The 26,697-nt window shown below is 40.3% G+C and overlaps 1 protein-coding gene across 2 annotated transcripts in view; it reads right to left on the minus strand.

Annotated features, from left to right (window-relative positions):
• Positions 1–26,697, minus strand: part of EVC (EvC ciliary complex subunit 1) — a 58,361-nt gene that overhangs the window by 16,339 nt on the left and 15,325 nt on the right. For both annotated transcript variants that reach the window (XM_050895738.1, XM_050895739.1), the window contains 5 exons: positions 26,395–26,553; positions 24,627–24,843; positions 20,702–20,850; positions 17,768–17,866; positions 6,478–6,690 (listed from right to left, as the gene is read on the minus strand). In XM_050895738.1, the coding sequence (XP_050751695.1) occupies positions 6,478–6,690; positions 17,768–17,866; positions 20,702–20,850; positions 24,627–24,843; positions 26,395–26,553 (837 nt within the window). The remainder of the gene's footprint in view (positions 1–6,477; positions 6,691–17,767; positions 17,867–20,701; positions 20,851–24,626; positions 24,844–26,394; positions 26,554–26,697) is intronic.

Consider the following 26,697-nt stretch of genomic DNA (forward strand, 5'->3'; position numbering starts at 1 on the left):
AAAACAATCATCCCCCTCTTTCAAGAAACAAACTCATGCTGAATTAAAATTATTCTACTTAGGAATATTTTTTTCTCAATGATCAAAGTCTTACACAAAGCTCACTGAAAAGAAAGGGAGGCTTTGCACTGGTTTGGATCAGCCCTGAGCTGTGTCTCCTACAGATTTTCTGGTTTCAGCAACAGAGGAACAAGAGAAAAAGAACAATACGGCACAAAATATTGCATCGACTCTTATCAGCAGGTTGCAGTGGGCTTTTCGTTTGGGTTTTTTTCACTAGTAGAGAATGTAGCTTTTATTTTCACTGAACAAAATAAAGATATAATCTTCCATCACACTTTTGTGTATAGTACACAGTGCTAATAAGTTAGAAATTGAGGTTGTGTGATTAGGTTTATAGACTGCAAGTTTACAGCTCCTTCAGGGTGATATTTAGATCAAAAAAATTTAATCTTTAAATGTTTTGATGGATTTGCCATTAGACTGTAAACTTTGGGAGATATGGACTTAAGATTTTGTTTAGCGTATTGCTGGAATTTAAGAAATAAGAAGCTATAAGATGAAATGGTTGTAAGGCCCAAACTCTATTACTGTGAGATGAAGGGTATATTTTAGGCTACACTGGCAGCTGGATAAATGCAGGTTGCCTGCAGACATATGCAGAGTCCTAAATTAAATATAATACTCAGGCTCTCTGACAGCTTCACTTCATGTTCTAGCCTCATTCAGAACATGAGGGACTAAATTTTCTATTATTGCAGACAACAAGGTTTCACTAGATCAATATGTCTAGCAAAGAATTAGATGTGTAATTGCACAACTGTTAGTGTTAGCAATTAGGAGTGGTAGTGGGCCTTCCTACTGGATTTGATAGTCTTTTCCTTGGGAAGCAGTGATCTGTGCAGGAGAGAGGCTTTATCTGTGAGCACAGAATGAACTCCCCTGGGAAATGCAGAACATCAGAAACCACATCATCTTTGGCTTTAAAATAAACATGTATTTCTTTCTTGGATAGTGCCTTCTCTGTAGTATACACAGCAACACATCTAACTGACCCCTCTCCACGCAGAAAACCTTACGAAAACACATGCTTCGGAGCAGGATGCCTGAGAAGGATGGGCAGGCAGTCAACAACAGGTGACAGATGGAAAGAGTGCAGCTGAGCATGAGAAGCACAGCCCAAAAGTCTGTACGGCGCTGGGGAGCCCACCAGGCTGCTCCTGGAAATTGCCACAAGACATACCTGTGTAGCGAGACCTCACCTGATTTGAGTCTAGGCGATTCTTAAAATCACAGAGCACAGCTGAGCACAGTGCCGTCTCTGATTGCATGCTGCAAGTGTCAAATTAAGGTCTATCAGGTCTCCAGGTATCATCATGACAGATGGCAAATACTTGCTTGAAGTAATAACTGTATCAGTATTTCCCTTTAGCAGCTCTGTGGATATGGCTTCTAAGTGTTTCACACCTCTCTGCATGTGCCTTGTAGATCCATCGCATTATGTATTTTAATGTCTCTTTCAGCAGTTAAAAGAAGGGCTGAAAATGACCTTTTACTTTCTAGAAGTACTTTCATTTTCAATGAGAGACTGGCTGTGGCTCAGATGTGGCTTTCCATCATTTTTGGAGACCTGGTTATTCACTGAGAAGTTGCTCTTGAAGGGCCTGTCTGCACATTTACTGTCAAACAGCATGAGGGTATAGACCACCACGACACATAAGACAGGAGACGTCTTCTGAATTACAATTGGAATGGTAAGTGATACAATATTGCAGCCAAGAAACCAAAATTTAGCACCTCTGCTGCTATCAGTATATCCTATCCAAAAAGGCACTCAGAATGACAACAAAGACAGGGATTGTAGTCACTGTTTACTTCTGTTTATGAAGAAATAGCCTAGTTCTGTGGTGGTGAACAGTTTCTTTTAAAGGAAAAGAATGAGTTACTTTTTCAATCGCGAGTGCATTTAAGGTGAGTTGTATGCAAAATTTATAAAAGGTCTCTTCACCTCCCTGAGACCAATGGAAAGCTGAGAATACAGCAGAAAATCCCCCCGGCGCACAGTTATTAAACTGAACAGCAGAAGTACATCAGCCATACAAGTAGAAAGATAACAAAGAGGAAAGGAGGGGGATTACTACACATTTAAGATGGGATGATAAATAAGTAAGATTGAGATTTGGACCAAATACTAAACCAGTGTTTTGTCTCAAAAAGGCCACTAGGAAGATGATCAAGAAAGGAAGGATAAGCTGGGAATAAACAGAATATTGTATGTTTTATTGGAAGCAACACTTCAGTAGCTCACTGAGATGAGCTGGGAGGGCTGGGTGTTTTCCACCTCCGAAATACTAGAAGAACTCACACGTACAGGCACAAATGCAACAGCAAAGATCCTCTGGGACTCTTATTTTGAGGCTGCTGGTGTATGGCTGAAAACCAGCAAAACAGAGACAACTATTTCATCAAGCCAGGTGGAAAGTCAGGCTTTGTGCTGCACCAATCTTCCAACGCTGGGTCACGTTGCCAGGCGCCTGCCCAAGCTTTTCCTGTCCTTGCCTTACTTTGCTCAGAGACAGGTCAGTACGGAGTGGAGAAAATCACGCTGCTGCACAAACTCAGTGGCTGGAACAGAGCTCAGGCTCTCCGATTCCTGCATTTAACCAGTAAAAGCAGTGACAAAAGCATGGTAAATGGGGGAGTAAAGCTCCGAGGAACGTCTGGCTTCTTGAAGAGTCATTCCAATCGCTATGAAAAAGTGAGTATAAAACAAAGAGAAAGCAATAAAATGCACACCATGTCAAAACTGGTAAGCAGATGCTGGTTCAGCTTTCTGGGTGTCAAGCAATGATGTGGGAATGGACAGAAATCTCCTTACCCCGTTTTTACTCTGTAAGCTTCTCAGTGTTTTGCTTCCTGGCAACAAGTCCATTACAAGACCTTCTGGAGCACTGCTAACGTTAAGTATTACTCTCCGGCAATAAAGGTGAGGAATATGCCTTTCGTAGGTAATGAAACCCATAAAATATTTTGAGTTAGACAGATACAACAGCAAATTAGACCCAAGTAAGCTCACTCTTTTTTCTGTAGCTCTCAGTTCGGCATTTTTAGCATGGATTATTCAGGAAATCGAAGGAAAGCAATTTCTCCCTAACAGCCTGTAGATGGGGTGCGATGCACACTGAATGCCAAGCAAGTACCTCATCCTGGTGCAGCAGTCTGCTCCCTGTAACTGCTGCCCAGGCAGGAGAGCTCGTCTACAGAAATCATGAGGTAGGGGCTATGTGGGAAAATGCTCAAAATTTATTTTCATTAGTCATTTATTCCCATTTGCCTCACTCACATCCTCAAGCGTATAAGGCAAAATTAAACATGAAACTGAATTTTTCTTTTCAATTGTAAAAGAGATTCTGTTCCTCCAAAGGACATAATATTCCAGATATGTATAAATGCTAGGAAAGATAATTTAAAAGAAAAAAATGCAGTTCAAGTAAATGGGAAAAATGTCTTTTTGAGCCACCTTGAAAAGCACACATAAATACCCTGGTGAAAAGCCTTCTGGTGTTAGACTTCCCAAGTCTGTAAAGCAGGTGACTATGTAACTCTTAAGTATAGTACATTTATCAAGAGGCCGATGAAAGACGTATCTCCTGCTGGAAAATGCCTCATAAATTAAAAGGCCTGCCAATATGAATGTTGATTTATGGATCTTCTGTCATATTCAGCGCTGTAACATCTATGGGATCTCCTAAATGACACCATCACCTGTCACAAGTGTCTGATCTCTCTTCTTCTCTTCTTAAGGTGGAAAGCAAGTGCTCCTTTTTGTAGGACACAAGTGTCAGCTTATTGCTTAAATGCGCATGCTGCTGCATTTATACTAGGAAAGGGCCAAGAAATGCACTTTGCATTTGAAAGTAATATAATGAGTTGTGTGATGTTTTTCAGACTTGTTTATACAGGAAAATCTGCCAGCCTAGCTTTGGTGGAATAGCTATCTCGCTGCATGCTCTCTTTGGAGATACAGCAGACTTTTTTCCAATTTAGTTCAAAACACTTCCAAAAAGCAACATGCATTAGGTTAAAAAAGCTACTTAAGCTCCCACAAAGAATATCGTCTTGAGGAATCACACATTTTCCCACTAGGAGAAACCCTTGTCTCTTCTAGGAATTTATGCCACATAATCACTCATCCTTAGGACAGCTCTGTCTGCCGCTCAGGAAATTTTTATATTGAACAAGGCCCAACTGCAGTGCTGGTGACCCAGAGACCAAAGTGAGAGCTCTGTCATTGCTAAGTGAATTGCTCTATAGCTCAGTAATTACTGTTAATGATGTCAGCAAACCCTTTATTGCTTTTTTTTTTTTCAGCTAGGAAGTCATCTGCTTTATATTATGAATGCTACGGTACACTGAAAGTGATGGAAAGACAACTTTCTAATTTAAATAACCTGTGCTTGGGCATGACTGGAACATCTGAATTCACATACAATGAATCCATCATACAGTGCTGCCCAAAGAGCTATTATCCAGCAACTGAGTGCTGCAGATGAACTAATCCTTTTAATCCCTTGAGAAAAAATCCCAGAGTGTGGTTTCTCCATCAATACTGTACCCAATGATAGTAACAGAGGAATACATAAACAGTATTTTTGGAACAAAACTTCAGACTTGAGATCTCCCCCTCTGTGGAGAGTCTCCCAGCCGTTAAACTGCAACCTCTCTGGCCCTGAAAAATGGCTGAGGTTCAATGGGACAGTGGAAGGACCAGAGCAGAGGTGCCCTAACATGCACTCTGACTTCTGAGACTAATTGCAAGTTGCACACCAGAACCTCCTCCTTCTCTGACTGTGGTTTTTAATGACAGCAGATACCACCACGGTGCTTTGGGCTCCATGCACCATGAGACATGCTTGCAGTTCGCCTACTAGACCAGGCTGCTCAGGTCATTCACATAAAAGGACAGGCAACTTGTGAACCCTCGGTGAATGTGAAAATGAACAGCAACCTAGAAGTTTAAGCTTGCCAAGTCAGGTATTGAATCTAATCCTTGATAAAAAGGGGCAAAATCAAAAAAGTTGAGGTCAGACATTGTTTCATTAATCGCTGAAGGTATAGGTATGCCAAATTCAAACACTAAATGCCAGCCAGCAGTCCTAGAAAACACAAATGCCCGCCCTTAACTTAAAGCATGTGAGCAGACTCACTGGCATCAGTGGTCAGTCCCAAGCATATTTTAGTTTAGTTTGCTAGATATCCCTGTGACACAGAAACAGAAGAGGCAAGCAGAATTGTTTTTCAAAATAGTTGAGATAACAGGTGAGTTACAATAAAGTAAATATAAAATGATCAGGGAGGTGCATGTTGTGTAACTCCAGATCAAGGAAAACAGAGAAGAAAAAAAGGAAATGGCTAAGAATTTCCAACGAATATTTTTACTCTTGTATTCCCAAGGGTGTTCCAAAACTACTGGTCAGCAAACCACTCTACCAGATTTAGTAGGAAGCCCACAGTTTCCTGAATCACAGGGTTTTATGGAAGAAGCCTAAATATGAGTGGGTGGAAAAGTTAAACACCTTAGAGCAGTCTGTAATAATTAGGGACTCAATCAGTACCTTATTAACCATGTACTGAATTGTCCAGGCACTTTGGAGAATGAGGGTAGGGAAAAGTATGATTTTGCCAGTGTTAAAGAACTCTGCCAACCTTTTATTTAAGAAGCTCCAATTACTCTATACGTTGCAGCCCACACTTAACATTTGGGAAGGGGCACACCTTTGTAGAGAGAAGGTCTTTCTTTGACTAAGCTGTGTTAGTCTTCAAAGCAGTGTTAATAGAGACACAGCATTGCACGAATAAATTGAAGGTATATTTGAGTTCCAGCCTAATGCTGAAGATACCTGCCTCTGCATTTACTGTTGTTGCTTTTCTCCTCTGGTGTCAATGCCCCCTATGCTGGGCACAAACAGAGCAGGAAAGCTGGATGTGTCTTTCTTCACCTTCTCAGAGTAAAGAATAACTTTTATATAAAGTGTGTATCATATGTTTCCAATTATTATAGTATTAATACATAAAAACAATTAAGAAATATTTATCATTGTAAGGCCACCTTTCCTGTAAACTGTACTCATAGGTACCCTTTCCAAACAGATGAAGGTTTTTTTTTTTTTCTGTTTCTGTAGATGCTCAAGAGTTGATGACGTCAGACAGCAGCCTTGCCAAAAAATGTTTATGTGCTGACAAAGCCATCAAACACTGTGGACAGATGTTCAGTAATTACTCTCTGACTCCTCTATGCAAGTCTACATGCACAACATATATTTTCACTCCATACTGCAGGTCAAACTGCCCAGCCTGAGTCTGGACCTGGGCTGTATATTTATACACAAAATACTCCCCACAGATAAGTATCTTGATAGTTTTTTCCATATCCCTGTTTTTAGACCCTGGCGTCCCAGAACGTGATATGGATCTTACTTTTTTTTCTTGCAATAGCTGTTCCTGGAAAAGCTTCCAGTGTCTCTGGCGGTGGGTCTCCCATTTCTCCAGCTGAGGGACCAAATTCTCCTGCCATTCCTCTTTCAGAAGCTCACATTCTCTTACAGATAAGCCGGTCACAACAGGCAGGGTCTCAAGAAACAGCTCCGTCACCAACTCCGCTAAAGCATGGGAAGCTTTAGAGTACAGCTCCTAACAGAGGGCAAAGAGGGAGAGAGAGACAGGTGAGAAAGTGAACCCCTCAGCCCTTTGGAGCTGTTTCATTGCATGTCTCCATGATGCCAGTGAGGGAACCATGTCCCAGTGAAGACACGGGGCCAGTGACCGACCCCTAGAGCTAAAATCCAATTCCACTAATGCTTGAATTAAAAAGACCAGGTTTTGTAGATGGAACAACTTAAATGTTTTGGTTCAAGGCACACAAGGGCATTTAAAATGCAATAGTGGCATGAGCACATGACACCTTGAATCCTAACTGTTGCCCACATGCAACTGCAGTACAAAGAATATCTTGTTTTACTGGCTATGGCAAAGCGTTATAAAAACACTTATTTTGAAAGTTGCTGTGGAAACAATCCGGCGTAGCACAACACCTCATGGGCACATTTGCGAAGGTGCTGATATGAAATGAATGCATGCAAGAAAGAAGGAAGAGTTAAAAGGGACAGTACGGCTTTTAGTTAGGTAAAATTGACATTAGTCATGTTAATAGTTTGTGCTCCAAAATATGACACTCCTCAATGCCTGAAGGACAGAATTATTCAAATTCCTTCTGATGCAGAACAGGTTCTAGCCTAGGAAAACAAACATCTTCTGGTGGTTTTATTAAAACTAGTCCCACATGAGCGGTTTTCAAGTGCTGAGGCTGTTTCACTCACAAGAAGAGTTTGGGTGATTTAGTCAGATGGCATCCAAGCTAAAAAGTCTGTTCAAAACACATAATTTCACTGTCTAATACACAGTGATGATACGAGCTGTGTTTGCAAACTTGCTACAATTTGAGATAATCCCTGAGGAGAAGGAGTGAGAGCAGGTAGCTTTCCCAGTGGAAGAGAGAAAACAAAAACACACTGGAAAGGTCACACAGACACTGTGGTATTCCAGCAGTATGAAGAGCTTTTTTTGTGTGAGTTCCACATGATCTCACCAGTCCAAAATGCTTTATTGCCTACTTGGTTTTGCTTTCATTGTAAATCAGTGTTATCCCTCTTGAAAACACTTATATTTCTTTCTTTTCCTTAAAATACAGCTAATATTTTAAAAACTTTTTTCAGCATTCCTGTTGCAAGAACAAGTCAAGTCTTCCAGCTGTTGCCTTCTTTTAAATACAGGTTTAATTACAATCTCTTAAGTGATCAATATCTAGAACCTCTCAACAGACACATAGAGATATTTATCTAGATGTCAAAAACATTTGTCTGCAGCTCATAGACATGAAAATTTCTAGTGGACTTGTCTTTTTTGGGGAGATACACTGGTATAATGGTGTCCTGGTTTCGGCTGGGACAGAGTTAACTCTCTTCTTAGTAGCTGGTACAGTGCTGTGTTTTGGATTTAGTGTGAGAACAATGTTGATAACACTCTGATGTTTTAGTTGTTGCTAAGTAGCGCTTATCTTAAGCCAAGGACTTTTCAGTTCCCCATGCTCTGCCAGCAAGCAAGTGTGCAAGAAGCTGGGAGGGAGCACAGCTGGGGCAGCTGACCTGAACTAGCCAAAGGGGTATTCCATACCATGGAACATCATGCCCAGTATATAAACGGGGGCAAGTTGGCCGGGAGGGGCAGATCGTGGCTCTGGCATCGGTCAGCGGGCGGTGAGCAATTGCATGGTGCATCACTGTTTTTTTTTTTCTTTTTTTCCCCTCTTCTTTTTTTTTGTTATATTCCTTTTCATTACCATTATTATTATTATTTCATTATTATTATTATTGTTAGTATTATATTTTACTTTAGCTATTAAACTGTTCTTATCTCAACCCACGAGTTCTACCTTCTTTCCCGATTCTCCTCCCCATCCCACTGGGAGCAGTGGGGGCGGGGGAGTGAGGAAGCGGCTGCGCGGTGCTTGGCTGCTGACTGGGGTTAAACCACGACAAAGGTACTATTGTGTAAGAGCCCATTCCAACTGCTAGATGTGGTATCATAAAAAAGAAAATAAGACCAAAAAAAGTGCCCCAAAACAAGAGGATGTTAAATTGCAAAGTCAAGAACTCAGAAATAAAGACCAGAACTTAGGTTGCATATGAAATCTAGTTCTGTGCCCCCATAATGATAAATTTGGGGCTCACATACTGTTTCCACAGGACCTTTATCTGTTCCATGTTTATCAATACCCATTGAATGGATAGATTTCTTAAAAATCTTTATTTTGTATTTCTCATTTATTGTAAGATATCCAAACTGTGCACTGAATACTAAATTATTATTTTCCTTCTAGGATCCCTCTAGGATGCTAATCACCATATTAATTAGCTGTTTCACAAACAGTAAATAGCTTATCTTAACAGCTCCCTGCAGTAACCTCTTCTTATGGATAAAATTGAGGCACAACACTATCAAAAGTGTTCACTACACCTTCAAGATGAGTTGTCCATTTTTTCCACTCTCTTACCTGTTTAAAGCATGCAGGATTTTCATGGGGATCCAGCTCCCACTGGCTTTGTTTAATCTCAGAGTGTTCTGAATTCTTGTAAATTGGGCTACAGGTTTCTGAAACTGGGTACTGGGCGTAAGTATGAGAATTAGTAGCCAAAGACCCAACGACTGGATACCTCATTTCTGGTAACACTTCTCCCACTTCTACTGATCGCCTAGAATCTGAACATGACAGTATCATTAGGGTAACATTTGCTACACAGGTGCATCCTATGCTGAAAGATGGATCTCCCCTACTCCTTAATTATTATAGTTACCAGTTCCTGTTACAACAAGAGGCAGGATTTATACCATCTTAATCATCTGTGTAGTTGTGGGCCTGGCTTAGCTTGCCAACACTACTGCAAAATGGTTTGTTTGAATTCTCTCTTCTGCTGCTGTTTATTTTAAAATTCAAGCCTCCAAATTCTGGGATTTAACATAAGCTTAAAGATCCTACATTTCTAATCTCCATATCCCATACAAAATTTAAAGAACAATCACTCTATCTCTGTAAACTATCTCTTCTCTGAGCTTTACTAGCCTTTCAGGACAAGTTAATTCTCCTGCCTTTACTGGGTGTTTAGGTATATAAGAATTTCTCTTGGGTCTGAAATAGTTCAGAATCAGTCTAGAGGAGTCTGTGACATTTCTACTGCAATCTCAAAAGATCTCAGGTAGGGTGTTAAGGAACTCCATTCTTAAACAGAGTTCCACCTATGGCAGCTAAATCACTTTGCAACATATTTTGCAGCAGAACTGATAGCGTTTCCCTGGCATGCTGACAGCTCTGTATTATTACTTACCAGGAAATCTTTTGCACAGAACATAAAATATTTTGTTACTTGCTTTCATGCCATTTTGTTTAGAGTTCTGCTTGCACTCCCTGCAGCTTCAAATTATACTGTATATTTACCTTGGGCACTACCAGAGTGGGTACATAGTTACCCAGGAAAAATGTGACTAGGTCCTGTTCCCACAAAATTACTTACCTACATCACCTCATTAATGTGATGGGCCAAGTTATCTTTAGATCAAAGGTGCTTAACTATTTGCTTGCAAAATACTTCACGGCCCTCTGCTGAAACTGGTGTATGAAAGGACAAGAAAGTGGGATTTCAATTCCAGGAGCAGTTTTTTACATCAACAGTCCCTTTAAAAATGAAAATGCTGGGTGAATACATGGAGGGGAAGCAGAACTAAGCACTACGTTCTTTACATCTCACGAATGTTGCAAACTGGCATGCAAAGCAACTGGAAGCTTGGTCAGGTGCTGTAAGTCCCTGGGACAGCGATTTTTAACAGGACTGAACACTTTCCCTTTAAGTTCTGTTAGAAATTCTCCTCTGTGCAGGACACAAATCCTGCACTTACTAGTCTCATCTGTGGTCCAGGATCACAAAACAAACCATCGTCACTGATGACTATCAAAATACTAACTTCTCTTCAGTGTTCAAGGAACCACTGGCCGCCGGCTTCTTTAATCTGAACACATAACCATACAGACATTAGACCCCAGGCAGTCCTTGCAACCCAGACCTAACATGACAGCATGCTCTACCCAGAGGACATACCACAGGTACAATATGATGGCCACAGTGTTTAATGCAGCACTTGAAAAAACGCAGTGGAACGGCCTTTTAAAATTTAGTAGGGGACTTGGTAAGTCTACATTTAGGAAAGACTGCAGATGTGACTGAATTCTACCAAAGCGACTCAAGCTAACAAAATAGTTCAAAGCTATTTGTACTCTAAGGAACGTACTTGATCTGAAACAGCAATAAAGTCCGTGAACACGGACGGTGCACTACGTATTATAAAGCTTATTTTCCACAGGAAAAAAAGAAAACTGTTAAGAAATCCTACTGCCTCCAGGATCTTATTTTTGGAGTAGAACCCCTACAAAATAGTTCTTACAAGCTTCCTGATATGCCATCTCTTGTTTTTAGAACTTTTACTTAATGAAATTTATTCAAATTGATTCCATTAATAGAATAGCTGATTGCAGTGTTGAATGAACCTGTTTGTAGTACCTGGCAGTCAATCTCAAAGCTTTTCAAAAAATCTCCAGAGAAATTAATCAAGCATAAAGAAACACCACAGGGTATATGCAGGAATAAAATGGGCTCAGATTAAAATGCTGAGTGCATCTGAATTTCAAACAAGGCAATAAATGTATAATTTTGTCAAAAACCAGGGGAAATACACAGCTTATCAGATTTCACTACAAAACCAAAGAACAACATTAATGCTCTCCCTCAAACCCAAATGATTAAAAGGTTCCTACATGCAGATGACAATAAAGTGCATAGTGAAATTGTGAAGCAGGAAAATGTATTTAGAAAGGCTGGTTGTGCTGTATTTTACATGCCAGCCACTGACTAGTATATATTATCTTCAAGAGGCAACTGCACAGCTATTTGTTAACTTTTGTTAACTTGTGATACAACAGCATTTCATTAAAATAATTAAAATTTCTGGTCAAAGCTGTAGCACACTCTTGCATGTATCTCCAGAAGCTCAATGGCTAGGACACTTGTTTAAGAGGTAGGAGATTCATCTCCCAACCCATATTGTATCTTATTAAGGACACAGATTCAATACTCAGATCATACGTCCCATAAATACTCCAAATGTTATTGGACACCACTGGCCACTAGAAGATACTTCACATTATAAACTCACACTAAATGAGGAAAAGCTGATTGGATGCACTTTTTCCTCTCTTCCACATGAAGAATTCTGGAATGCTAATTGGAAAATGAAAACAGTATCCTGCTTTTAAGCATCCTAACACCAATAAAACACAATGACATTGAAGTCATCCTTAGCACAAGCTAATAAAAAAAAAAAAAGTTTCATTTCCATGCATTTAAAATGGAGGTTCATTGAAATTCCAGTCTTCTAAGGACTCACCGGTCCTTGATGTATTCAGGAGGCAGTTTCAATCTTCTCTTTCTGTACTCCCTTTTTAGAAATGTGTCTTTGTAGATAAGGTTATGTTCTTTCTAGATCTAACTACTAACAAATCGTGAATCCATACAGAGGTAAAATACATTTTCTTATGCAATAAGGCAAGAAGCAAACTTCAGAATGAAGGCTATCCATATCAGGCGTCTTGTATCAGCTTTGACTGAAACGACCAGATCAAATTTAATCAGTGCCCAAACCCAGAACTAGACTAAGCTCACATGGTAGGAGTTCACAAATTTAATCTATTAGATCATGGTGTCTTTCAGCCTTTTTGGGGTAAGTCACAGGGCAAAATTTTCGAAAGTGAGCATTTGAGGTGGAGGTCTCTTGATACGGATTTCCATCTGAGTCAAGTTGTGGGTGATTCACCTTGAAAAGAAGCTAGCTCCTGGTACTCAAAAACGCAGTCCACTCTATGAAAAGCATCCCTAGCCATATCTCATGTTAATGAAATTACATGAGGAAAATAATGAAAGAGTAAGTCTCTGAGAATCTGTAGTTTTTGTTCTGACAAAAATAAATTTTCCCCTTTTATTAACAAAGGAAAAAATCAAATACTTTGCTTCAACCTCACATTCATGTTTACCCATTCATAAAATGTTTATTGCCTTGCCTGTGGATAATACTCATTACTTAATAGCTTTTAGTCTAAATTCCTGTGCATTTCTGTGTTCTGTCAAGTCAAATGAAATAACATTCTGGTGAACTGCTATCAGCAAAGGGGAATTATTATAAATGACAGTAAATTATGTGTTTTTATGGTTTTGATGTTAAGGTTGAGAAAAAATAATTATCTTACCATGGACTATGTAATTCCTAGCTGTTAATTGATTTCCTTTGTGCAATCTGCATGTCTGTTTTCTTAACAACGAACTGTTAACCACCAACCTCTTTTCACTTCTCATTTCCCTACTGAAATAAGTAGGCAGTTCACAAAAAAAAAAAGAAAGAAAAGATTAAAGGTTGGTGAACAGCTGATATGCTAAACTTGACTTGCAAGGAGCTAGCCATTAATCTTTTCAAGAGATCACGAGAAATGAGAAACAGAACAGGATATATTGGGGGGGTGCTTTTGCTGCCACGTAAAAGAAAATTACAGTAAAAACTTTGCAATTGAAAAGCTACCCAAGCCAATACAAAACTGTTACTGCAGCACAATATCCTCTGTGTATGGGATAACTCTGCAGACTGTGTTTATATTAGGCTGAGCCATTCAATTACCTCTGACACAATTCCTCCTTCAGTTATGATACACTGCGATAATCAAAATCACTTGCCCTCATTCCTCAACTTGCACTTCAAAAATTAGTTATGGACCCTGTGTCTAGACACAGACTATTCACCTACAGCGCACTATTTTAATCCACTAGTATAACTGAAAAGTCCTACACTATCCTCCAAATATAACTCATTCATTCACTTCAGGCATCAACAGATTCCATTGACCTTGGTTAAATAATTTTAATTGATTTATTCATGTGTACAAAATCCAAACCTACTCAATTATTCTATGCAAACAGTCAGCTTCCAGATCATTGCATTTTTACTTATTTATTCACCAATTTGGATAATTTTTTGATATACTGTAGCACTATAGGCTACAGTAGTGCTAGAGGGTTATATAAATCTATCTTGATGAACTCACAAACTGTTTAAAAGGGGAAAAAATGAAAAAATAAAAAAGGCATAGAAATTTGAGAAGGGCTTAGAAGAACATTGTGAGAACAAGGTAAGGATCTTCTTCCGCAAGTGAGTGGCACTTACAGGCAAGCGACATCTTTTCTTCCGTCCCCAGGATATTCATTGGTTCCCTATTTGGTCACATGGTGACCTTCTCCTTCTATTTTAAAATCACGTCTTGTACTGAGGTTATCTTTCTACTTATACATGAAACTGAGTCTGTCAGGCTTGCTCCCCTGCTTGCTCATACTAGGACAAACCAAGGTAACTGTTGAAATAAGTCAAGTCATTCTAGTGCACAACTGACGGAGGAACAGAGGGCCTAAACTTTTTATCACATACAAGCCTTTATCACATACAAGATCTTGCCAGGTCCTTTTCCCTTGAAAAAAACCATGTAATGGCCTTCAAATATAGCAGCTAAGGACCATGAGGTTAGGGCGACGGCTGGGCACTTGGGCTTCTGCGCTTGGTCAAGTGAATTTGTCAGAGTGCAACCCTTGGGAACTTTATACTGGCTGTCTTCCTTGAGATTTATTCTGGTTTGTCATCTAAAGTGCAAGTTTTGATACAGTGCTTAAATGGGGGTGGAGAGTTTAGAAAGTTGATATAGGATGGAGGCACCTGTATGCTCCAAGACAGTTGCTTTGAAAGCTGCTAGTAACTGCTCTTAGCTGAAGGTATGCCTGAGAATGGGACCTAACTCTAGCTAACTGGGTATTATGCATCTCTAACACTGGTGCTGTTACAGTACATGAACTTATTGGATATTGCTCCAAATCGTCATTTGTCTGAACCAACACGGCTGTTCTGTACTAGGATATTGGTGTTTATCTGATAAATTGCAATACTGATGATGCCCCAAGGACCATGAAAGCAACTTAAGAAAATAGAGGGCTTGGATGTGCAAAAAAACCCTCACTATGGTTTGGGTTCTGCTGCCATTAATCTGAAAAGTGTGGTGTGATTCATTCCCGCTCTGGGGATTTCCAACCAAAGTCAAGATGGCAATGGGTACACAAGCAGCAACTTGTCTGGAACCCTAAATCCTGTGAGTACTGGACAATATTAGATTGTTCAGCCCAGAAGAAATATGTGATATTTCTTTAATCCTGGGCCAGTAGAGAGTATGAGTTACTTGGAAGAGGGGGCATATAGGATGCTATTGCTAAATCTTGGTTATGGAGAAATTGTGATTTAGGTAACACTTTGCCTCCTCTTGGATTTAGGTAATTAGCTCCTAGTAAGACATCTCAGTTTTATTTCCCTTAAATGCAACAGCTATTTAACTTCTGTGTGTGGGAAAGCATAACTACTTTGTGCAGTTTTGCAAGGTTAATTTTCATTTGCAACAAATAAAAACTGGACTGAACTCTTAAATATTTAATTATTTCTAGTTCTTTCCACTCTGACTGTGTTTACAAATGTATGAATGCATCTTTTTAAAATGTCTTGTGGACCACAGGCTGAGGAATATTCATCTAAGTATCTGTGGAGCATGCCAGGGTGACTTCAGAGAGTTTCACTCAGTTTTTTCAGCAATATTGCTAGGCTTCTGTTTCTACGGGAATGATAAAAAAGCAACAGAACTCTCTACTGGTGAACTTCTTTTCTTGCCTTCTAACTTAGTAACACATGCTTGCAGTTACGGAAATATGGAGATTAAGTGAACAATAGAATGTTTAACCAAATCTTTAATTTAACCTTTTCCTTGCTCATGGTAGAACAGAAACAGCAGAGTCCAAATCTTCCAAATGAATGCAAGGCAAATGACTATCAGGTAAGCTTCAGGGAGTACAGACCTTCGGGAATGACAACACGGAGCTTTGCAGTGTTTGCAGATGTGCCCAAACTAGCTGGTTGTACAAACTAGCTGGTTCAAACCTGACTGGGACATAGGTCTTGTAGCACAGTGCTGACTATTGCCTTGTGAGGGTTGCTGGTACCCAGCTGGTTAGTCTAATGTTTGCTTCCTTAGGTCTACTTGAGCCTTAGTCACACCACTGCACTGTGGAGTATCTCAAATCCCTGTTGCCTTCCTATGGGTATCTTGACTTCCCCATTGGCAGCAGTAGCTTCTCCCTAGCAGAAACCTGGAGAAGCTAAGTGAAGGGGCAAAGCCCTGCTGCCCAGGGAAAGGCTTCTGCTTGTCCAAGGTGCACTTCTGCTCTGAAAGTGTGGTGGAGCAGATAGAGAAGCAAAGGCATTGTGGTTGCGAGATACAACTCCTTCCCTTAATGGCAAATCTACTTTTGCTTTTATGCCCCAGGTAATGGACAACGCTTAACTACTGCACCTCCCTTAGCTGCAGAAGTCAGAACAGCTCCATTTACCTACAGTGGGGCTATGCTCATCTGTATTTTCTCTTCTTTCTAGCTTACGCTGCTTACAAGGTATGTTCAGAAGCAGTCTGCTCTCCTAAAACAGTCTGTAGTATCTGTATTTAGGGTTAAGGGGAGAAAGTGCAGTTGTTAATTATGTTAAATGTCACAATAAAAATGTTTTATTATAGAAAAAAAAAGTGGAAATTAAGATTTGTGGACCCTCATTCAACAGATGCCAGTTGGATCACAGCACTTGCAGTTTTTCATGTCTGGCAGTGTTTGTTTGGGTCTAGGAATAAGAGAGCAGCTGTAATATGGAATATAATGGCTTCGAGCTGGGTGAATTGGCAGAGTTCAAGTTTGTGCCGCTCTCCTGGCAACTTGGCAATTCTAGAAACATTTAATTCGCCCAAACCAATTTTTCTTTAATGGAAAAGAAAACTTAGCTAACAGTGCTGAAAGAAATAGGATTTTCAGTCTGATCTTAGCGTCACTAAAGCAGAGTACACAATAAAGGAAAGCAATATAATTTCACAAATGAGGTGGAACTGTGCAGAGTAAAAAACAATTGTTTGGTCTCCAGAGACTTCATGTGACTTGAGGAAGGCGGTGGAGAAGTTAGCACTCTGGAGAATGGACTGTGCGCAGTAATATCAGCAGACATGTTGACTTTTCTTAAATTAAATAGCTTTGTACAATTAATCTACTCTGATTCATTGGCATAGCCCTCCAAGCAAACTTCTCCTTTCTCCAAAGCAGTAATTCTTCTCAAATATCCTGTTGCTTGCACTATTACATAAAATCATGGCAAAACTATTTGTTCTAAATACAGTGGCTTTGTTTCTTCTGTCAATTGAATTTGAAAAAGTGCATGTGGACTAGTGCTAATTCAGACTGTGGGTATCTTATCCTAATGTGATAGGGACTACAAGTTTCCATAACACCCTGATCTGGTCATAATTAATCATGACAAGGATTCTGTTGAGATAAAAGTGATTAGTTCCAGCCTAATTAAAGGTCACTGCTGGCTACAGTTTTGGGCTTCATCAGGTAGATCATGTTATCTGATTTTTTCAGTGCAGACAGAAAATAATTAAAGATGACGCACAAGCATGAAGCATCTACATATTTTCCAAATCAGTAACATAAAGAAGTGTAAAAATATTACTTACATCGAAGACCTGAACTTATTTCAGGGAACTAACTAATGTCAAAACAATTTCTCTGAGAGGAAAAGAGATGAGAAAACTATTTTTGGAAATGTAGTGAAGTTAACTAAGAATAGTATCATCCTACCATGGTGCAGAGGAGATAATTATGCTACATAAATGAAGTCTCTCTCCTGGTAGACATTGTACGCTCTCAACGTTACTGCAGCCTTGTCAGCCACCCAGGTAGCACATTTTGGCAGACCACGTAGGCATTTTCTGACTAACACAAGGTTAGGAAACTTATTGTGTTGGGAAGATAATGGAAAAGGCAAGCTAATGTGGAAGACTGTCCTGTCTCCATCTCCTGGTTTGCCAGCCTAGCTTCCTGGAGCTGCCACGATCTGCCCTGCAATTCCCCAATCCTCCCCGAGGCCTGACATTGTGTAGTGGGGTTAGAAGATCTTCAGAATTATTTTAGTAAATGACACACATCACTAGAGGTGGCACCTTGTAGAGATCTGCAACAGCCTCTGTGCTCTCGCAGTCATCCTCCTCCTCCAGTTCCCACTGTGCTTGCTGATGCTTCTCTAACAGCTCATGGTAAGCCTAAAAGAAACACAATAGATATATTTAAATAGCTTAAAAGGTTTTGATAGCTTCTTGTGATCCTCCCCTTCTCTGATCCCCTTCCCAAGTACCATCACAACAGTAAGTGTTTATCTGGAACCGTGACTCAGAGGGAAATGAAACTTGCCTTACCACCTTAATTTGAGCATATCCAGTCTTGAGTATGAAACTCCATAGCCTCAGCAATTTGGGGTTAAATAATATGTACCTAATACTGGAAAACACATGAAATGATCTGATTTGCAATCTGCTTTCCTGTGTATGAATATCACTTCATCATAGCCAGTACTATGAGGTGCAGAATAGCCATCAGACATCATCATCAGACACCTCAGTTACAGCTGTATCACACTGTATAGGGCTTTTGCACTGGGTTTGGTCACCATGTCCCATGGTGGTCCCTAAAAGGCTTATCTATGACTTGGTCCTAATTTGGTCCGTGGTCACAGATTTAAGAGAGATGCAATTTTTTTCTTCAAGCCAGGACTGTGATGTGTTGGCAGGCTCATGTGCTGTAATGGAAGACTGAATTTCACAGACAAAGAACATCTCGTTCTATAGACTAATGAGTGGTCTTACACATAAATATTCCATATTTTGATTTAAACTGCCAAGTGTGCTCTTACACTCCTGTGGTAAATATGGCTTTCTTTGTTAGGTATGTCAATAGGGCTCTTCTAAAGAGCACAAAAGTGCTCATAAACTCTTCATGTACAGGTCATTCTTGTAGAGGTGGACTTTAAAATTCACACTTATCATGAAATCATAGTTTACCACAGAATTTGACAAGTTAATTGCTGTAACTTGTATGTACACCTGGGGTAGGGCTGAGCAAGACTGGGTTACTGTAACTGGCACTTTTTGGCTTGTGTGCTTCACTTGATCATTCCTGTATTCTCTGCCAGTAAAAACCAAAATGAAAATGTTCCTTTTCCAGTGGAAACATAGATGAAGGAGACAGAATGATACAGGGACTCTAACCTTTATTATCTGGGTCATTCTGTCATATAAAAAAATCAGAGCTGTAGCAACTAAATCATTACCATCCAACTTGTGTTCAGAAGAAACTGATGTGAAGAAAGTTCATTGCAAAATCCACCTTCTTAATTGGCAACCACTTAAAATTCAGCAAAAAGGTCAGTTACTGCCGAGGCTGCTGGTGGTGCGAGCCCTTTGATGAGGTGGAGGGGGGAAGGCAGAGAAGAAAAGTGCATTTGATGAGTACAACTCTGGGCTCATGGTGAGGATTCAGGACCAACTCCTTCACTGCTGGGCTGGCTCTGAAACCATGAAACAGGTTTAAAATAGCTCCCCAGTGCTGAGGGGACTGTTCGCACAAAGTAATTACTGGACTATTAAAGTCAAATCATGGAAGCTGCAGACATATACATATTTTTCTTATTCTTCAAAGAGTCTCTGGACTCAAGACCCCATCAGTTCTGGGACAAAAGGCTCTCTACACTGTGGCAGCAGAAAGGCGTAAATTTCTGACTTGTTTTATTATTTGCATACAGGCACTTCATAATACTAAGACTCAGTTGTGTTCTGTCCTGCAGCATGAAGTGCAAGTTGCCCGTTCCTGCTCAGCCTGTCATAAGCAGATCATTAGTCTACAGTTTAACTAATTGTATTTGTTAGCTTTCTAAGGGGTACAGAATAAAGCATCTCTTGCACAAAGCTGCGTGGCTCTAACTTTGTAGGGGAAAGGTCTTAATACAAAATTTCTAAGCTTTGTTCAATGAATTTGGGATGCGTCCAAGAATTTTGAATGATGTGTATGAGGAAGATACATTCACAAGTGCTCAATGGCTACAAAAATGCGTGATAGAATTATTTGTCTCAAGTTATGAAAAGCCAAAGAGGTAAAAGTGCTCTACTGTTTTAAAGTGCCTAAAACCTTTCGTTTTGAAGTGAGGTGTTGCCAGACAGGTGTTGCATACAAGAACAGTAACTGCATTATCCAATTCATAAAATATAATTAAAGAACGTGGCTGTGCAGGACAAAATTGCAGTGTTGAGATCAATAAATTTTGACAGTTTGCTACAGCTGGAATCTGGGTCTTCTCATCCAGTAATTTATCTAAGTTATTAGATTTCATCAAAAGTTTAATGCTGCTGGATATAACCACTTTAATCTTAAATTACTTCTTTTCATGAAAATTGAGGATTTTTTTTTTATTTCTTAATAACTTGGGTCTGTAGTTCTCAGCAGTTATAGGAGTTTTGCAGCTCAGCATTTACAGCTAAGAACTCTGATTTCGTATATACATTCTGAACAATAACAATAGAGCTCTACAGAAAATACGGCCAAGAAAACATTACACTGGCCATTGTATACCATATTAAATTATCTATTGCAAACCTTCCCTAAGGTATCCTGCCAGCGATCATAATGAGTTTTCCCTCTGATTATCTGAAATTTGATAGTCTTTTGAGCCTCAGTAACCTCACTCATAGAAAAGTTAGATCACTGTAGTCTGCTTTCTTCTGTAATGCAGGCCAGATACTTTCCTCCAGAGATTTCTTATATTGAACCAAACACATAGTATCTAAGTAAAAGATGTTTTCTACAAAACATGCAATCTAGCATTAACACCCTTTGGCATTTTGTTCCAATGCGACAAGACCAACACTGCAGGAAAAGTCTGTAGGTAAGCCTAGGCAATAGGGAGTCTGACCCTATCCTATCTGTGCTACTGTACACAATTCTCAGGAGGACTCAAAAATCCGTATTTTATGGAACTGGGAGAAATCTGCAATATATTTGGCCTTAAAAACTAAGGGAACAGTGAAAATAAGTTTTTACGTGCTCACCTTAAGAAAATCATGAACATCTTCCTTATAAAAAGTTTTACTGAGGAGACTCCCTTGTTCGGCTTTCTGTCTGTGCTTGAACTCTTCTCTCTTCTTTGCACGGCACTCCAGTCGTTTCAAGATCAGGTCTTTACTTTGCTGGATACATTCTGGAACATAAACCACCAATGATTAGTTACCACAACTCCACAGGGAGAAAGTAGCATCTGCTACTGTCACACAACATAAGCTCACAGAAATCTGTTAGCGAGTGAAACATGCAAGTAATTACCATGCAGGATTTCAAATTTGATTCTTACCCTGACAGTCTTTTTATATGTGAACTTTCGGGTTGTTACATGGCACTTAAATCTATCAGGTTTTTGGATCACTGCCATCCTGCACCCTCCCTTTCACTGGTGCTGCTGCTTATGCAAAGGCAGTATGTTAGTTCAAGAAACAGATTCCCACCTGCAGCACCCCAAACCTCCCCCTCCTGCTTCAAGAAGGTCCAGAAGTGGCTCATTACCTAATTGCACATATGCAAATGCTGCTGCAAGGACAGGTGCAGTAACATATGGCTGGGAGAAAAGGTCTAGAGCAGTGCTAGTTCAGATTAGCTTGAACTGGCATGCAGCCATACCAAGCTTCCAAAGTGACTCATCCAGGAACCTGCAGCAAAAGTTGTCAAGGTCCCACTGATTTTGTGCTTGTACTGTGAAATATTTGGGACCAAGTTCTTCCCCCCTTCATGCCCCCTATAGCTCCAAGTGATACATAAATTCACGAGTCTATCTGGACCCTGTGCTGCAGAGTGGAATTGGTACTTTCGATGTTCTGCTATTACTTCATGTCTCATAGCCCGTCCACCTAAGAAGAACTTCATTCATTTCCCCCACTCGCCCTGCCCCAGACCAGTACTTCACCCCTGACACAGGCAGCTGAAGGGGAATGCAAAGGAATAGTCACCTGTGGCTGCTGTTCTGCCACCACATCAAGCTGCTTTAACTATGAGAAATTATTTTGTGGAGAAATAAAGGAGTACAGTACTGTAGCACTGAGCATGTTACTTATTCTCCATGCTAATTTATCATGCTTATCCACAGGCTGATGATGCACTGACAAAACACTTGAAAGTGCACTGAAAGTACAGGAAAGCCTGTAATAAAAATGTCATCTGAACAAATGTAGCAACTGTTATTTTTAAACACTACTTGATTCTTTACTACTTCCTTGTTTGTTTCCTAGGAACACAGTCTTGCTGGCTTTGTGTTCTGCTTGTAAATTATAGGTACAGTTTAACTTATGTATTTAGGAGCTCATAAGCAAGGTCAACATAGACTCTCTTGTGAAAACGCTGCACTCCAGATTCTTTTTCTTTTTTTTTTTAAGCACATTTCATTTCTATCTAAAACCAGGAGGCTGACAATGCCCTTCTGCACAGGCTGTACTAACTATAATATATAGCTATATATAACACCTACTTTGCATAAAATCAAGGCCTTGACAGAGGTATTTCTGCTTTGGAACAAAAGAAACTTGACAAAAAGGGGGGAAAAAGACCCACAGATGTATGTTTATGCTTAAGGAACATTAGTGGCTGAACCTATGCAAAGACTATGAACTAGGCATGCCAATTTTAGGAGCAAACATCCATGAAATAATCTGTATCACGGTATACATGAATTTGTGAGTATCAGCAAACTGTTCACATGGTTAATTGATTTTTTTAGAGTGGAGCAAGTATGCAGCATGGGAATTCCGACCACCTTCTATGATGAAATGACTGGCTCAGTAGATGAGGGGAGAGCAGTGGATATTGTCTACCTTGACTTCAGCAAGGTTTTTGACACAGTCTCCCATCAGATCCTCATAGAGAAGAAGACGAAGTATAGGCTGGATAAGCAGACAGTGAGATGGACTGAAAACGTGCACAAAGTCCACCTGGAAGCCAGTAATGAGTGGTGTACCCCAGGGGTCAATACTGAGTCCAGTCCTGTTCAGTATCTTCATTAACGACCTGGACGATGGGGCAGAGTGCACCTTCAGCAAGTTTGCAGAGGTCACAAAAAATGGGAGAGGTGGCTGATATGCCAGAGAGTCGTGCTGCCATCCATAGGGCCCTTGACAAGCTGGAGAAACGGGCTGACAAAAATCTCATGAAGTTCAACAAGGGGAAGTGCAAAGTCCTGCACCTGGGGAGGAACAACCCCAGGCACCAGCAGAGGCTGAGGGCCACCCAGCTGGAAAGCAGCTTGGCAGGAAAGGACATGGGGGTGCTGGTGGGCACCAGGCTGAACATGAGCCAGCAAAGTGCCCTTGCTGCGAAGAAGGGTAATGGTATCCTGGGCTGCATTAGACAAAGCATTGCCAGCAGGTGGAGGGAGGTGATCCTTCCCCTCTAGTCAGCAATGGTGAGGCCACACCTGGAGTGCTGTGTCCATTTCTGGGCTCCCCAGTACAAGAGACATGGAGATACTGGTGAGATTCCAACAAAAGGCCATGAACTGGAACGATGGACCGGAACATCTCTCCTATGAGGAAAGGCTGAGAGAGCTGGGGCTGTTCAGCCTGGCGAAGAGAAGGCTCAGGGGGATCTTATCAATGTATATAAATACCTGGAGGGAGGGTGCAAAGAAGACAGATCCAGGCTCTTTTCTGTGGTGCCCAGTGACAGGACCAGAGCCAATGGGCACAAACTGAAACATGGGAGGTTCCCTCTGAACATCAAGAACCACTTTTTTACTGAGAGGGTGACTGAGCACTGGCACAGGTTGCCCAGGTAGGTTGTGGAGTCTCCATCTTTGGAGATACTCAAAAGCCATCTGGATATGGTCCTGGGCAACCAGCTGTATCTGACCCTGCTTGAGCAGGCGGGGGTGGACCATATGACATCCAGAGGTTCCTTCCAACCTCAACCATTCTGTGATTCTGTGAATTGCTGACCATGAGATATGGCACAACTTACCGACACGAAGCCTGAAAGTGAATGAGCAGGACTGCAGCAAGAATACAGTGCAACAAGACTACATTCATTCTGACTATTCAGTTCACTGAACTCTAACCCTAATGCTGTTTTGCTAGGACAATTTTCTTTAAATATGCCCACAAGTAGCAGAAATGGTTCTGGAAAATGTGAGAGAGTAAAATACTTCTCACTGTTTTCATTTTGGCTGAACGCGTACTATAATTTTCCACGAGTGCTGATGGGAAACACGGAGCCCTTGACACAGCACCTATCAGAGAAGTTGGGGGTAAGTTTCTCAACATGTTGGGCATTAGGTAACATGCAAAGTGACACAGGGAGAACCTTAAATCAGTGGGTCAGTCAGCTTAGACTTTGTTATAATTGTGTACTTCACAGATAGCCAACGTGAAGTGGTGTAAGAGGAAGAGGAAATGACTTCGTTTTTAAAGTATTTTAGTCTGACATAATAAAAGAGAGGTTTATCTGAAGATCATAAGCCTTAAAATTATCTTTTCACAAGAGTGACAGCACAACTATGTTTTGTGTATCTTCTGGCTCCACATGCTAGCAGGAGATCATAAGACAGTATTCTGCACATACACAGCTATTACTGTCCCTAATGTTAGCTAGTATCACCAACAATGTCAAGTACATGAACAGTAAATGGAGAAATCTCACAAATACTTGTAACAAATGTGACTCTTTTTCAATCTTCAAATTAATGAAATAAGGTATAGATTATGTGAACTGCAGAGTAAGTTCATAGTAATGCGGGGAACAAGACCTAAAAGACTTACAGCCAAAGTTCCCATTCTAAGCATCCACCGTTCACAATAATAGTGTTCTTGGCCAATTCATGAATAACTTTTTAAAACAGAGAGGTATAGGGCCAAAACCATACTTTTTTTACTATTTAATACAATAATGAGAACTCATACCCATATTTATTAAGTCATGAGCTCTGGTCTAAGTACTTACCATTACTGAAATGTGCCAGCTGTTCCCAGAAGGCCTTGTGCAGATCCGTTAAAAGTTCTTCCTTTTGTCGGACTGAGAGATTATTCTTTACAGTTAAATGGTCCAGAATATTTGATACAATATTTAATCTACCCTTGCACTCTTCTGGTATATAAGACTTCAGCGAATCGATCATTTTCACCATAAGCTCCCAGCTGAATAACCTTTCCTGAATGTCCTAAAACAAACATAAAAAAGTCCTGTTTAGAAACCAAGAACAGGTCTTTGGTTGTGCTTGTCCTTTCATTGAATTATTCATTCCCAACTATGCAGAAAACTGAGGAGGCTTCTCAAGACCATGGGAATAACAAGCTTCATGTATTTAAATACTTCTGAAAATCTTGACCGGTGTAGGACAGCAGTGGGTTTACTGCATGTCCAGCTGCAAGATCTAATCTAAAACTACTGGTATTTTTCACTATTTGTAGCTGTCAAGAAGACATTAAGGCAGGAAAAGACAACAACAAGCTTGCAGAACAAACTTAAATACTCAAGGGGGAAAGATGGACAGAAGGGCAACATGGAAGTCCTGGACCTCTTTTCAAGATACTGTATGGCACACCAGTATGGGCCTTCATTTTGAAATGAGGATGCATATCTGATTTTGGTACTGCTGGGATTCCTTCAAGTATGTGGTAAGCTGGAGTTCAGTAAATATACTAAAAATTAGTATAATTGCCTATGGCCTACCAGCTTTCATTGCATTATTAGAGAAGAAGCCCAGGATTACAGTAGGGAGCAAGATTTCCTGGGTGAAACTGCAACTGCTTTAGACAATGCTGCAAGGTTGGAAAGAGTGTGACAACTAGTGCAGTTAACGGAGACACACAGACAATGACCCTGCAATGAGATGGAAGCATCACAGTAGTGACTTCAGGTAGGAATATGTCCTGTACCTGCATCCAAACACCTCATTTGAAGTCTGCCTGTCTGAAGGAACTTACTGTACAGTAGCCCAGTATGGGTCGAGCGTGATCAGCTGCAAAGACTATTTTCATACCTGGCCAGCTCAGTTTACTTAGCTGCTCCAATGAAAAACTAACAAGCTAATAACTACCGTACCTGTTTATTAGTAAGCCAAATAAAGCTCCCTATCCATTTATTCTCCAAATTACTAATAAATGCAGTGGGCCAGATTCTGATTGTACTGTTAATCTATAAATTCCAAGTAATTCTTTCAGTATGTCCTGTGCAAAGCAAATAAAGGATCTGTTAGATTTAACACAACAAAGCATGGTGCTGATGCATTTATAAACACATTTTTCCCTCTTAAGACCATGTCACTAAGAGATGCTACGGGTTTTCAATTCCAGTTAAAGTCATTGGACACACAGAATCACCCTCAAATTTAAATTAGGATTTCTCAGTCAAAGTGGAATAAATACTTTGAAAGAAAAAGAAATGTCCTAATGCCCAGGGTAATGATTCTCCTTCATCATTAGATCTAGTGCTCTTGCTCCTGTCTCACTGGCTGCATTAATATCACTTTTTCCTAACATGACTGCCTAAACAGTATTTTGAGAATTAGAACTTGAGTGCAGAGAGTTCACTCTCCTGTGAGTCTTCACAAACTGCAACGGAAGTTCAGCTCTTTGCAACAAAGCTGAAAGAGACAACTGGAGTAAGCAGTCTACATCATTCCTGAGGCAAAACTGACAGACTCTGTACACTCGCATCATTCTTTGTGTTCAGATTGACTAAATCTCTCTCATTTCTTTTTGTACTTTACCATTGCCTGCAAATCTTGAGATTCACTTAATAAGCTTTCTACTGCAATCATCTTCTCAGTCAGATCCATCATTATCTTTGTTGCTTTAGCACTTGAGCATTTTGATTGGTCCAAAAAAGCCTGCTGGGCTTTGTCAGTCTGCTTCCAGAAAGCTTCCATCTGTGGAATATGAATCAAAAAACAACCCGTGTTCCCTCATTAATCATCTAGTATTTCATTACAGCGAGAGGCATATGAGTCTACTGAGATACAAGTCACTGAGACTACAGACAGCTTTCAGTATTAGTTATAGTGAACATTTTG

Source organism: Gymnogyps californianus, chromosome 4, assembly GCF_018139145.2.
Source record: "Gymnogyps californianus isolate 813 chromosome 4, ASM1813914v2, whole genome shotgun sequence".
In the NCBI taxonomy this organism is placed as follows: domain Eukaryota; kingdom Metazoa; phylum Chordata; class Aves; order Accipitriformes; family Cathartidae; genus Gymnogyps; species Gymnogyps californianus.